The sequence below is a fragment of the Schistocerca piceifrons genome, chromosome 1, assembly GCF_021461385.2.
Source record: "Schistocerca piceifrons isolate TAMUIC-IGC-003096 chromosome 1, iqSchPice1.1, whole genome shotgun sequence".
NCBI classification, from domain to species: domain Eukaryota; kingdom Metazoa; phylum Arthropoda; class Insecta; order Orthoptera; family Acrididae; genus Schistocerca; species Schistocerca piceifrons.
The window spans coordinates 1,072,169,303-1,072,182,046 of NC_060138.1; the positions used below are offsets into that span (position 1 = coordinate 1,072,169,303).

General features: G+C 37.9%; 1 protein-coding gene across 2 annotated transcripts in view; it reads right to left on the reverse strand.

The window, feature by feature from the left end:
- Positions 1-427: 427 nt before the first annotated feature.
- The window catches only part of LOC124797898, a 70,444-nt gene continuing 58,127 nt past the window's right edge, over positions 428-12,744 (reverse strand). The window contains exons 1-2 of one of the 2 annotated variants that reach the window (XM_047261027.1): positions 4,318-4,366; positions 428-2,841 (exon numbers count right to left, since the gene is read on the reverse strand). In XM_047261027.1, coding sequence (XP_047116983.1) covers positions 2,204-2,841; positions 4,318-4,351 — 672 coding nt within the window. In that variant the 5' untranslated portion in view covers positions 4,352-4,366 and the 3' untranslated portion in view covers positions 428-2,203. Of the gene's footprint in view, positions 2,842-4,317; positions 4,367-12,744 lie in introns of those variants that run through there. The other variant, XM_047261018.1, reaches the window with a different exon arrangement.

Sequence of the window (12,744 nt, forward strand, 5' to 3'; positions counted from 1 at the left end):
CCTTGCAAAGCTAACAGATACCGCCGCAAAACTAAGGTTCAGCAATGTCAACACACTGGGACCTGTGTTTTGATGATGTTGATGTAGCTATCCACAGATGGCAGCACTCTGTAGCTTATAGCCCTTCCCCGTCTTACCCACCTCCCCGTCTTGCCCCACCTTCCTCTAAATAGACTGATATACTATAAGTCAATTACTATAAATCATGTTGTTTACAAAGCTGCTGGTAACAGCTGCTACACTGTACTCACATATTTTTTCTGATTCACTGCACCTTCTTGCACATTTTACTCAAACTTTTCTAGTTTCATGGGATTAATTTGCAAAACTACAATGGCTGTTGTAATAAAAAAAGAATTGTACTCTTCCATTTAGCAAAAGCCATTGGCTGGTTATGGACTATCATAAGGACAGGAGTATACAATCATGACACAGATAAATTACCTTTTATTAATCATAAATAAATAAATAAATAAATATACATCAACCTACTACTTGCAATGAAATTGGCTTGGATTACTACGTAAAAAAGCAACATAAATGGCAAGGATTAGGCACATAATTTGTCATATCTTCATAGCTTACAGTACATGCCTACATTCATTGAATGAAAGGAGGAAGACTGCTCAGAAAGAATTAGCGTTTTATTCTTTTTAAAATAAATTTATAATGGATTTGAGCACATTACATTAAACAAATTCACATCTATTGAACTAGGCAACACCGTGTGAGCAAGAAGTGCTGTAACATTTTGTCAATGGATCAGAATATTGTGTTCCTCAGTATCAAAGGAGGAAACCAATTTAATTTGGAATCCACATTCTTAAAATCAGCGTTCTTTTTTCTATCTCAGACTCTTGCAGAATGGATCCATTCAGCTCAGTTATTAACTGCAGATTTTTATAAGAAACATTTTTCCTTGATACACTAAATTTTGCCTGCAGTGAGCTTATTACAGATTTTCGTCTGAATTTAAACGTACATCAGTTTACTTATGTTGTCTTAGATATAATGTTTTGAAGGTACAAATGTGTTGTTTGTGATGTCTAAAGAGTACATAATGAAGAAATTGTCAACAATGCCGTCATGGGCTAAATGCAGTCATCTAAAATATTCATATGAATGAATAAAGCACTATATTGTTTATTGGGGTCTGACAGACACAGTACTAAAGGATCCACAGTTCATCTCCCCGATCTGAGCAGATTACATTCCTATATAATCTGAAAAACTACTCAAATGTCTCCAAAAATAAGAAATAATAAATTCACTAAGAAACTTACTGCTTAATCAGTAAGAATTAAATTCATCATTGGGTGGTGCTCTTCTTTAGCATTTAAATGTTAAAATCAAATAAATACATTATGTGCTTGACAAAGAATCTATTTACATAGTCATCACTTCCTTTTTAAGTGTAGTCAATGGAGTTGGCACAAAGGCACTTCGATTGGCAATATTACAATTCTGACAGGGTCTCTTAATGTCACATCCTGTCCAGGCACATAAGGCTTAAAACATATTGTTGCTCTTCTCATTGTAAAAGAAAGCAGCCATAAACCACTTTAATTAATAATATGGTTATGTATATTGGGACTGATTTCCTCAGATGTTAAGTCCCTTAGTGCTTAGAGCCATTTTTGTTATGTATATTTCTCTGGAATTATGCATTTACCAAATAAATTGGTGTGGTGGTTAAGAAGTTGATTTCTATAGTATCGATGTTGGCTTGAAATTCTGATCTCTAGTTGTTCAGACACAATTTTCCCTTCATACTCTGGCTAACGTTAGCAAAAAAAAAAAAAAAAAAAAAAAACCTTTGACAAAGTATGTTTGACTCACTCTATCATTTACAACTGGTCTCTCACAGTAGTGAATTCTCAGTCGAAAGACAATTAAATGAGGATTTGAGACATTGTGTAGCAAAAATATATCAAAAGATTCAGGCCAGTTATGAATTTCAATCACAGTGCCTACATCTGATAGATATCTTCTTGCATATTATAGAGACATAGAAAATATGTTGGATATATCTGTTACTTGTGTGGGACCTCTACCAATTGTTTGGTTTGTGACTTTATGAAAGTTCCAGCTCTTGTGAGTCCTAGTCGAGATGCAGTAATATTGACATATGTTTTGAAACCATGGTTTCAGTGTTAAAGCCTTCAATTATGACATTGCACCCATGAAAAATGAAAGGAATAATTCATTTGGCAGACATTGTCGCTTCAGTAGTGGGCATTTCAGCATCTGCTGATCCCTCAAATGCAGGCGAGGTCTGCTCTGCATTATTGCTCTGGCTCTCCTCAGCATCCATCTTGGAAGCATCAAGCATCTCTATTAGTTTATCTGCTCCTATCTCAACCTTGTCAGGGAATGGTTCGAGATTAATGATCTCATGCACTTCTGAATTATCTTCCCCTGCAGGATCACCGACTGCATTATCTGCTTCACTCTGGGCCGATCCATTTATTGATGCAATGGGTGTCCCATGTTCACTGTTTGCTGGTTCTTGTTTACTTGGTTTGTCCTCAGAAGATGGCTGTTTGGTATCTTGTACAGCAGCTGGTACTGTACTTGCTGACTGGCTACTCGTGTTTTCACTTGCAGAGGTGGATCCAGCTTCTGTGCTGCCATTGCTGGTGTTAGGCGACAGAACAGTGGGAGCACCAAATAGTGCATCAGACACTACATCAGCAGGTGGCAAGTTGTCACCAGCAACACGGAAGAGGTCAGCCAGCTCAACTGTGTCCTCTGGAGCAACATCACCATGCTGGATGTACACCGGGATGTACCCAGGAACTGGTGGCAATACCTGGCGTCGAACTGGTGTTGGCGGCAGCCCTGCAACAGTTAAGACATAGCTCAGTATAATGAGTGTGTGACTGCTGCAGGAAAGATGCAAAGACATAGTTAATTTAATATCTGTCAGTCATGTTGAATGTCGTGAAATTACATGTCAAATGTCGTGAATGCCTCCTTTATTTACAGTAGATGCTACATATGTTATCTTTTACTTCTCCTTAACGAAATTAGAACACAAAGTCATGCACAATAAATTAATTTCATAATTTAACAAAAAGTTACAAAGACAAATCATTTGAAAATTGAGTATGTAGTTAGCATAGCAGTGCTGAACAAAACCTACCACTTGCAAATCGGAGACACGGCATTATCTGTGCGTAGCAAAATGTTTTTATGTTTGAAACTGGGATGTGAGTTGCTCATACAAGAAAGAGACCACAGAGTTAGTTTGTCAATTAACCTCGAGTCATTATATAGCGGACAAATTATGATAAGGGGTGATTGACAGAATGGAGGCAGGTCAAATAGGACAGAAAGTGGCAGGTGATTAAATGTTCATTCTGCTATTGTTCGTAGTTCATGCTAAAATTTTGTAACCAGATTCCGCATTGAGTTGGCCATTGATGGGAAGGACTTATTATACAGCAACGACCATATTGCCCTAAGGAACTTGACGCAGTCTGACTGCAGGCCTATTCCATTTACCGTATGTACATTTCCTACTCTGCTTTGAATCGTGTTCTACATTCATACCCTGAAAAACACTGTGAAGTGAACGGCAGACAGTATTTCCTACAGTACCAGTCATGAGGGCTGCTTCCCACTCCATTCACGTATGGAGCATAGGAAGAATGACTGTTAAATGCTTTTGTGTGGGATGTAATTAATCTAATCTTGTCCTCACGATCCCATGGGAGAGAGACAGTGTTGTAGTATAGTCTTAGAACAATCATTTAAGGCTGGTTGTTGAAACTTTGTAAGTAGGCTTTCTCGGGATAATTTGCGTCTGCCTTAAAATGTCAGCCAGTTCAGTTTCTTCAGCATCTCTGTGACTTTCTCCCATGGGTCGAAAAAACCTGTCACAACTCGGGGAGACCTTCTCTGCATATGTTCAATATCCCATCTTATTCTAATGTGGCACGGGATCAACAAACTTAAGCAGTAACCTAGGGCGAGTCGCACGAATGATTTGCAAGCACTCTCATTTGTAGACTAATTGAATTTCCCTAGTATTTTATCCTTACCACGTTTTTGTGTCCTTTAGATGGCAAATTTTGTAAAAAATGCAAACAGTTGAAGCATCCCGCTGCAAATTTGGCATGAACGAAATAAACTGCTAGCTCGGTAGCATGCATTATCACTACTGGCTAATCTGTGTGTTAAAAATAATTAACCTAATTCATAGAGACGATACGATACTCTCCAATGAAATAAAGGACGGAAAAAGATGACAGTTTAAATGAAGCATGAAAACTGTTTCACAAATTCTTTCAAATTTTATTAAAAAAACTGTACCGTATGTGCACAGTATGTTCTGGGGTGGCAACATCCGATAAAATTGAAAGGACGATGATCACATGGTACTGAGAACTACAAGTCCACAAGTGTTCAATACAAAAATAAGACCCAGTATCAAATTCACATTTTCTGGGGTATAGACGGTTGACCTCTCTCGATTCAGTCACGTTAAATTTCCAATTTGGGTTTATGTAAAGCAGTTCAATGGCAACACACCGGCACACACAAAAAAAAAAAAAAACACACATTTAAAAAACCTCTGGTCGCAGTGATATGACCTGTGCAGTATTCAAATGTTTTCGTGTAACGATTAACAACAACGTCCTTCGGATCGCAAAAAAAACCATACCAAATAATCGGTAAGTTAAATTTAGTATTATTGTTTGGTATCAGCACCAGAAAAAAATATTCCTTGAAAACTACGTTTTTTGGCCGCACAAACAGAACATTAGCATTCGTTGATGTGGAATTGCTAATTAGCGGCTCCCAGAAAAATCATACGCTTGCGCGACACTTCGTCTGCCGTAACTTTTATGTTTAGTGAAGTTTTTATTGCTTCAAATAGTTGATGTAACACTGAAATTCCTACAAACTTCCAAGTGTTGCACACACTCACACAGAGAGAGAGAGAGAGAGAGAGAGAGAGAGAGAGAGAGAGAGAGAGAGAGAGAGAGAGAGAGGGAGGGGGGGGGGGGAGGCAATTATCTTTTATTTGTTCCGCCATTTAAAATGTCAGACCGTGTTGGAGCCGTTGCCAGTATTACACTAAAGTACTATACAAACCCAATATAAGACATGTGAAGTGTTACCTTGTAGACCTAACACATTCCCTTCCTACGAAACTTTTGAGTGCCATGTATATGCACAAGTATGAATGACAGTATCTGACTAATACTTTCTGCATACTGTAGCCGTTCGGAAGAACCCATATCTGCGTCAAGTACTTCCAACACTTGATTAGATTAGATTAATACTAGTTCCATGGATCATGAATACGATATTTCGTAATGATGTGGAACGAGTCGAATTTTCTAATACATGACATAATTAGATTAATTTAACAACATACTTAAGTTAATATAACAACTTTATTTTTTTGTGTTTTTTGTTTTTCTTTATTTTTTATTTTATTTTTTAAATATTTTTTTCTTTTTTGTCTTAATTTATATCTAAAAATTCCTCTATGGAGTAGAAGGAGTTGTCATTCAGAAATTCTTTTAATTTCTTCTTAAATACTTGTTGGTTATCTGTCAGACTTTTGATACTATTTGGTAAGTGACCAAAGACTTTAGTGCCAGTATAATTCACCCCTTTCTGTGCCAAAGTTAGATTTAATCTTGAATAGTGAAGATCATCCTTTCTCCTAGTATTGTAGTTATGCACACTGCTATTACTTTTGAATTGGGTTTGGTTGTTAATAACGAATTTCATAAGAGAGTATATATACTGAGAAGCTACTGTGAATATCCCTAGATCCTTAAATAAACGTCTGCAGGATGATCGTGGGTGGACTCCAGCTATTATTCTGATTACACGCTTTTGTGCAATAAATACTTTATTCCTCAGTGATGAATTCCCCCAAAATATGATGCCATATGAAAGCAATGAGTGAAAATAGGCGCAGTAAGCTAATTTACTAAGATGTTTATCACCAAAATTTGCAATGACCCTTATTGCATAAGTAGCTGAACTCAAACGTTTCAGCAGATCATCAATGTGTTTCTTCCAATTTAATCTCTCATCAATGGACACACCTAAAAATTTGGAATATTCTACCTTAGCTATATGCTTCTGATTAAGGTCTATGTTTATTAATGGCGTCATACCATTCCCTGTACGGAACTGTATGTACTGTGTCTTATCAAAATTCAGTGAGAGTCCGTTTACAAGGAACCACTTAGTAATTTTCTGAAAGACAGTATTGATATTGACAATTTCATCAGTTAATTCTTGTTTGTCAGGTGTGATTACTATACTTGTATCATCAGCAAAGAGAACTAACTTTGCCTCTTCATGAATATAGAATGGCAAGTCATTAATATATAATAAGAACAACAAAGGACCCAAGACTGACCCTTGTGGAACCCCATTCTTGATAGTTCCCCAGTTTGAGAAATGTGCTGATCTTTGCATGTTACGAGAACTACTTATTTCAACTTTCTGCACTCTTCCAGTTAGGTATGAATTAAACCATTTCTGCACTGTCCCACTCATGCCACAATACTTGAGCTTGTCTAGCAGAATTTCATGATTTACACAATCAAAAGCCTTTGAGAGATCACAAAAAATCCCAATGGGTGGTGTTCGGTTATTCAGATCATTCAAAATCTGACTGGTGAAAGCATATATGGCATTTTCTGTTGAAAAACCTTTCTGGAAACCAAACTGACATTTTGTTAGTACTTCATTTTTACAGATATGTGAAGCTACTCTTGAATACATTACTTTCTCAAAAATTTTGGATAAAGCTGTTAGAAGGGAGATTGGACGGTAATTGTTGACATCAGATCTATCCCCCTTTTTATGCAAAGGTATAACAATAGCATATTTCAGTCTATCAGGGAAAATGCCCTGTTCCAGAGAGCTATTACACAGGTGGCTGAGAATCTTACTTATCTGTTGAGAACAAGCTTTTAGTATTTTGCTGGAAATGCCATCAATTCCATGTGAGTTTTTGCTTTTAAGCAAGTTTATTATTTTCCTAATTTCAGAGGGAGAAGTGGGTGAGATTTCAGTTGTATCAAATTGCATAGGTATGGCTTCTTCCATTAACAGCCTAGCATCTTCTAATGAACACCTGGATCCTACTATATACACAACATTTAGAAAATGATTATTAAAAATATTTTCAACTTCTGACTTTTTGTTCGTAAAGTTTTCATTCAATTTGATGGTAATACTGTCTTCCTCTGCTCTTGGTTGACCTGTTTCTCTTTTAATAATATTCCAAATTGTTTTAATTTTGTTATCAGAGTTGCTAATTTCAGACATGATACACATACTCCTGGATTTTTAATAACTTTTCTTAATATAACACAGTAGTTTTTATAATTTTTGATAGTTTCTGGGTCACTACTCTTTCTTGCTGTCAGATACATTTCCCTTTTCCGGTTACAAGATATTTTTATACCCTTAGTAAGCCATGGTTTGTTACAAGGTTTCTTACGAGTATATTTAGCTATTTTCTTGGGGAAGCAGTTTTCAAATGGATTTACAAAAATGTCATGAAATAAATTATATTTTAAATTGGCATCAGGTTCACGGTACACCTCATCCCAGTCTAACTGCTGTAGGCTTTCCCTGAAATTTGCAATTGTTAAATCATTGACTGAACGTACTACTTTGGAGGACTGTTTAGTATTGTTGAAAGGAGCTATGTCATATATTGTAACTAGCTGTGCACCATGATCAGAAAGACCATTCTCAACAGGCTGAGCATTTATCTGGTTAAACTTATCTTGGTCTATAAAGAAGTTATCTATCAGTGAGCTGCTATCCTTTACCACCCGAGTAGGAAAATCAATAACGGGTGTCAAATTGAAAGAACCGAGTAATACTTCAAGGTCATTTTTCCTATTACCCTCTTTCAGAGAATCTACATTGAAGTCCCCACAAATAATAATTTGCTTCCCCCTGTCTGACAGATAGCACAACAAGGAGTCCAAATTTTTCAGGAATAGATGAAAATTTCCCGATGGGGACCTATATACAGTTACAATTATAAATGTGTCTTTATTTAATTTAAGCTCACAGGCACATGCTTCTATATGTTTCTCTACACAAAACTTTTTTGTTTCTATACTTTTTGCACAATGATAACTTTTGACATATATGGCAACTCCTCCTTTCTCCATATTTTCTCTCATTACATGTGCTGCCAAACAGGGCTTTAAAGCAGTAGCAGCCATAGTTGTGGCAACAGTTATAATTTACTTTTGTGTAAACTGATATTTATGTTGTAGCAATGTTAACAAATATTGGCATTTGTTATTGTAAAAGGCTATTTCCGATACTATAACAACTTCTGTAGTAAGCAAAATATGTACAGTGTGTCAACTAACGACCATCAGCTTCGGCTGCAGTCCCAGTGACACTGTCAATAGTAGAGGAAGTGGTGGTAATATGGCCCCTACAACAAATATGGCCCCCTTATTAAACATTTAACTGAACTCTAGTGGTGATAGCTGGAACTAGTCTACTAGTATCCTCACTGGCCTATAGGAGCGTTGGAAGCAGGTCAGGACAGTGGTTGAGTGACAGTGAGGTTATATTTTTCAAGCTCCTGTTCAAAACTTTGAGAGATATGTGAATTTCACTTTATTAACCTACAATTATTGGTTAATACTTAGATGTAAGCATCATGTACAACCTAGAAAGTATTGGCAACAGTTTCAAATAGATTAAAAGGTGTGGTATTATTTCGTTTTTAAGTTGTTTACACGAGTTTACAAAGTGTACGTGATTGTAATATGGCCCCCATTGGTGCTTGTAATGAGGACCAGGTGCCTAGGACTAATCTGGCACCTAAACCAACCCCTAAAAGGCAGGTGTGGGATAAAAACAAAATGTGAGAAGCAGTGTCTACTGTTGTAGGCAATATGGTGGGAGTTAAAAAAGCAGTGAAACATTTTGCTGTCCCAAAAACAACTCTACACTGGTATATGTTTTGTTGTTGTTGTGGTCTTCAGTCCTGAGACTGGTTTGATGCAGCTCTCCATGCCACTCTATCCTGTGCAAGCTGCTTCATCTAGTACGTACTGCAGCCTACATCCTTCTGAATCATCTCTAGGTCTCCCTCTACGATTTTTACCCTCCACACTGCCCTCCAATACTAAATTGGTGATTACTTGATGCCTCAGAACATATCCTATCAACCCATCCCTTCTTCTAGTCAAGTTGTGCCACAAACTCCTCTTATCCCCAATTCTATTCAATACCTCCTCATTAGTTACGTGATCTACCCATCTAATCTTCAGCATTCTTCTGTAGCACCACATTTCGAAAGCTTCTATTCTCTTCTTCTCCAAACTATTTATTGTACATGTTTCACTTCCATACGTGGGTACACCCCATACAAATACTTTCAGAAACGACTTCCTGACACTTAAAATCTATACTCGATGTTAACAAATTTCTCTTCTTCAGAAACGCTTTCCTTGCCATTGCCAGTCTACATTTTATATCCTCTCTACTTCGACCATCATCAGTTATTTTGCTCCCCAAATAGCAAAACTCCTTTACAACTTTAAGTGTCTCATTTCCTAATCTAATTCCCTCACCATCACCCGACTTAATTCGACTACATTCCATTATCCTCGTTTTGATTTTGTTGATGTTCATCTTATACCCTCCTTTCAAGACACTGTCCATTCCGTTTAACTGCTCTTCCAAGTCCTTTGCTGTCTCTGACAGAATTACAATTACTTCGGCGAACCTCAAAGTTTTTATTTCTTCTCCATGGATTTTAATACCTACTCCAAATTTTTCCTTTTGTTTCCTTTACTGCTTGCTCAATATACAGATTGAATAACATTGGGGAGAGGCTACAACCCTGTCTCATTCCCTTCCCAACCACTGCTTCCCTTTCATGCCCCTCGACTCTTATAACTGCCATCTGGTTTCTGCACAAATTGTAAATAGCCTTTCGCTCCCTGTATTTTACTCCTGCCACCTTCAGAATTTGAAAGAGAGTATTCCAGTCAACATTGTCAAAACTTTCTCCAAGTCTACAAATGCTATAAACGCAGGTTTGCCTTTTCTTAATCTAGCTTCTTAGATAAGTCGTAAGGTCAGTATTGCCTCACGTGTTCCAATATTTCTACGGAATCCAAACTGATCTTCCCTGAGGTCGGCTTCTACCAGTTTTTCCATTCGTCTTTCCATTCGTCTGTAAAGAATTCGCGTTAGTATTTTGCAGCCTTGACTTATTAAAGTGATAGTTCGGTAATTTTCACATCTGTGAACACCTGCTTTCTTTGGGATTGGAATTATTATATTCTTCTTGAAGTCTGAGGGTATTTCGCCAGTACCATACATTTTGCTCACCAGATGGTAGAGTTTTGTCAGGACAGGCTCTCCCAAGGCTGTCAGTAGTTCTAATGGAATGTTGTCTACTCCCGGGGCCTTGGTATATGTATGAGGCTAATACTTCACAGATGGCAAACGTTGAAACTAAAAAGCTTGGAAGAAAACCAGCTCTGCTAGCGGCCCTAGAAAGTGAACTAGTGGATTACTTACAGTAAATGGAGGCCAAATTCTATGGTTTTACTCCTATGGATGTTCGGAAAATGGCCTACCAACTTGCAGTTAGGAATGGAATTGCAACAAACTTCAGAAATGAAATTGCTGGAAGGGCTTGGCTTGACCATTTTCTTCGACGTCAGCAGGATAAGTTTTCAATTAGAAAGCTAACCGGAATGTCGTATGCTCGAGCAAAAGGCTTTACCCGTGAGAGAGTTAACTCATTCTACGACCTGCTGCGAGCTGCATACCAGAAACATAAATATCGAGAAGATCGTGTATAGAACGTCGATGAAACAGACCTTGGTGTAGTTCAGACTAAGATACAGCAAGTAACTGCAAGCAGAGGAAAACGCCAAATTTGTTCTCTGACGACTGCAGAACGTGGGTCTCTAGTAACGGTCATCTGTTCGATGAGTGCGGGAGATTGTTATGTTCCCTCGATGTTCATATTCCCGAGAACGAATATGGCAGACGTTCTTATGAAAGGTGCTCCTTCAGGGTCAATTGGGAGAGCCCACCCATCTGGTTGGGTTCAAGCAAACCTATTCACAGCCTGTCTGAAACATTTTATTGAAAAAACAAATCCAACAGAGACTTTGCTATTCTACTCGTCCTTGATGGTCACTTCTCCCATCTAAGGAATACTGATGTGATTGATGTGGTAAGAAAAAACGTCACCATTCTGTCACTGCCTTCACACACAACACGCGAACTGCAACCCCCGGATCTTACTTTTATGTGTGCACTTAAGACTCACTACAGTGAGAATAATCGTCAGCAGATGCTCCATTAAAGCAAACCTGTTAGACCCTATGATACACCTCCGGTGTACAACCGGCATTAATGCAGTAAATGGGTTTAGGGTAACAGGAATTTATCCCTTAGAAAGAAATATATTTCAAGATGATGAATTCATCGCTGGGGATGAAGCCCCAATTCCAGCGCCTGCAGACCAACTAAAACAACAGGAACCCGAAAAGAAGTTCAGACTGAAGAGGACCTTGATGCTATTGAAATTTATGTCCATGAGCCTATTAAAATTGCATTTGCTGTGTGTCCGAGGTATATCCTTTCCATACTTGAGAAGATGAAAACATTGTCTGGGGGACGAAAACCATGTGTTGCTAGTCTTGTGACAGGATCTCCATATAAAAACGAATTAGAAGCTTACATGGAAGAGAAAAAAGCTGCAGCTAATCTTCGAGACTGTGGACGCGGACGAGGGAAATTAACAGCTATCAAAAGGAACTTGACTATGAAATATCACAGCCATCTTGTTCTGGAACCCGAACCCAAACTCGTAGAGGGCGTGGTGCATATAGTCGTGGAAGAGGCGTTAGTAAGAATAGTCAACAGTTAAAGAAAATATTGATTAAGCAAGAAGAAGTGGACAGTGATGACTCAGATTGCGTTGATGATGACGTCATGGGCCTCTCAACTGGTTCTGGTGATTCTCCATGTGACCTTTCGGTTGGTGAATTCCAGCCAGATAAAGACGATGCTCTGTGCATATTCTGTGATGGGAAGTTTTCAGATGATGTTCGTGGCAAATTATGGGTGCAATGCCTAATGTGCTCTTTATGGGCTCACAACGAATGTGCGGGGGCTGAGAAAGAGGACTATTTTTGTGACTTCTGTCGCTAGTTCAGTGCTACTTTGTACTTTTATGGTTTTGTATTTCAAAATAAATACGTATTTTAATTAAAAAGCAATTCTTCGTTTTTCTTGCAGCAAAAAATCCTAAAAATATACTGGGGGTCCATATTACAAACACCATGAGGGCCATATTGCCTGCACAACTTGTTCGCAGTCAAATTTATCATCTTTGGGAAACAAAATAATAATAAATATATTCTGACATTTTAAGAAATTTAATCAATACAATGTCTTAGTTAACTCTCAGTATAGTATAACTATATCAATTAAGATACTATTATTCTATTAGTGTACAATATTTTATTGAAAAACAAACTGGGGGTCCATATTACCACCACATCCTCTACTGAATCGGCAGAAGTCAGAGACTTCAACCAGAAATATTTTGTATTTTGTTGCAGCCAAGCTCTCAAGTATGAGCTATCTGTCGCATGGACATGAGACAGCTTCGCACACCGCACGTCTGTGGGCAAATCGCAGCAATCAGTCGCTGATCGCATAGAAACCTCAGGAAATCGGATGAAC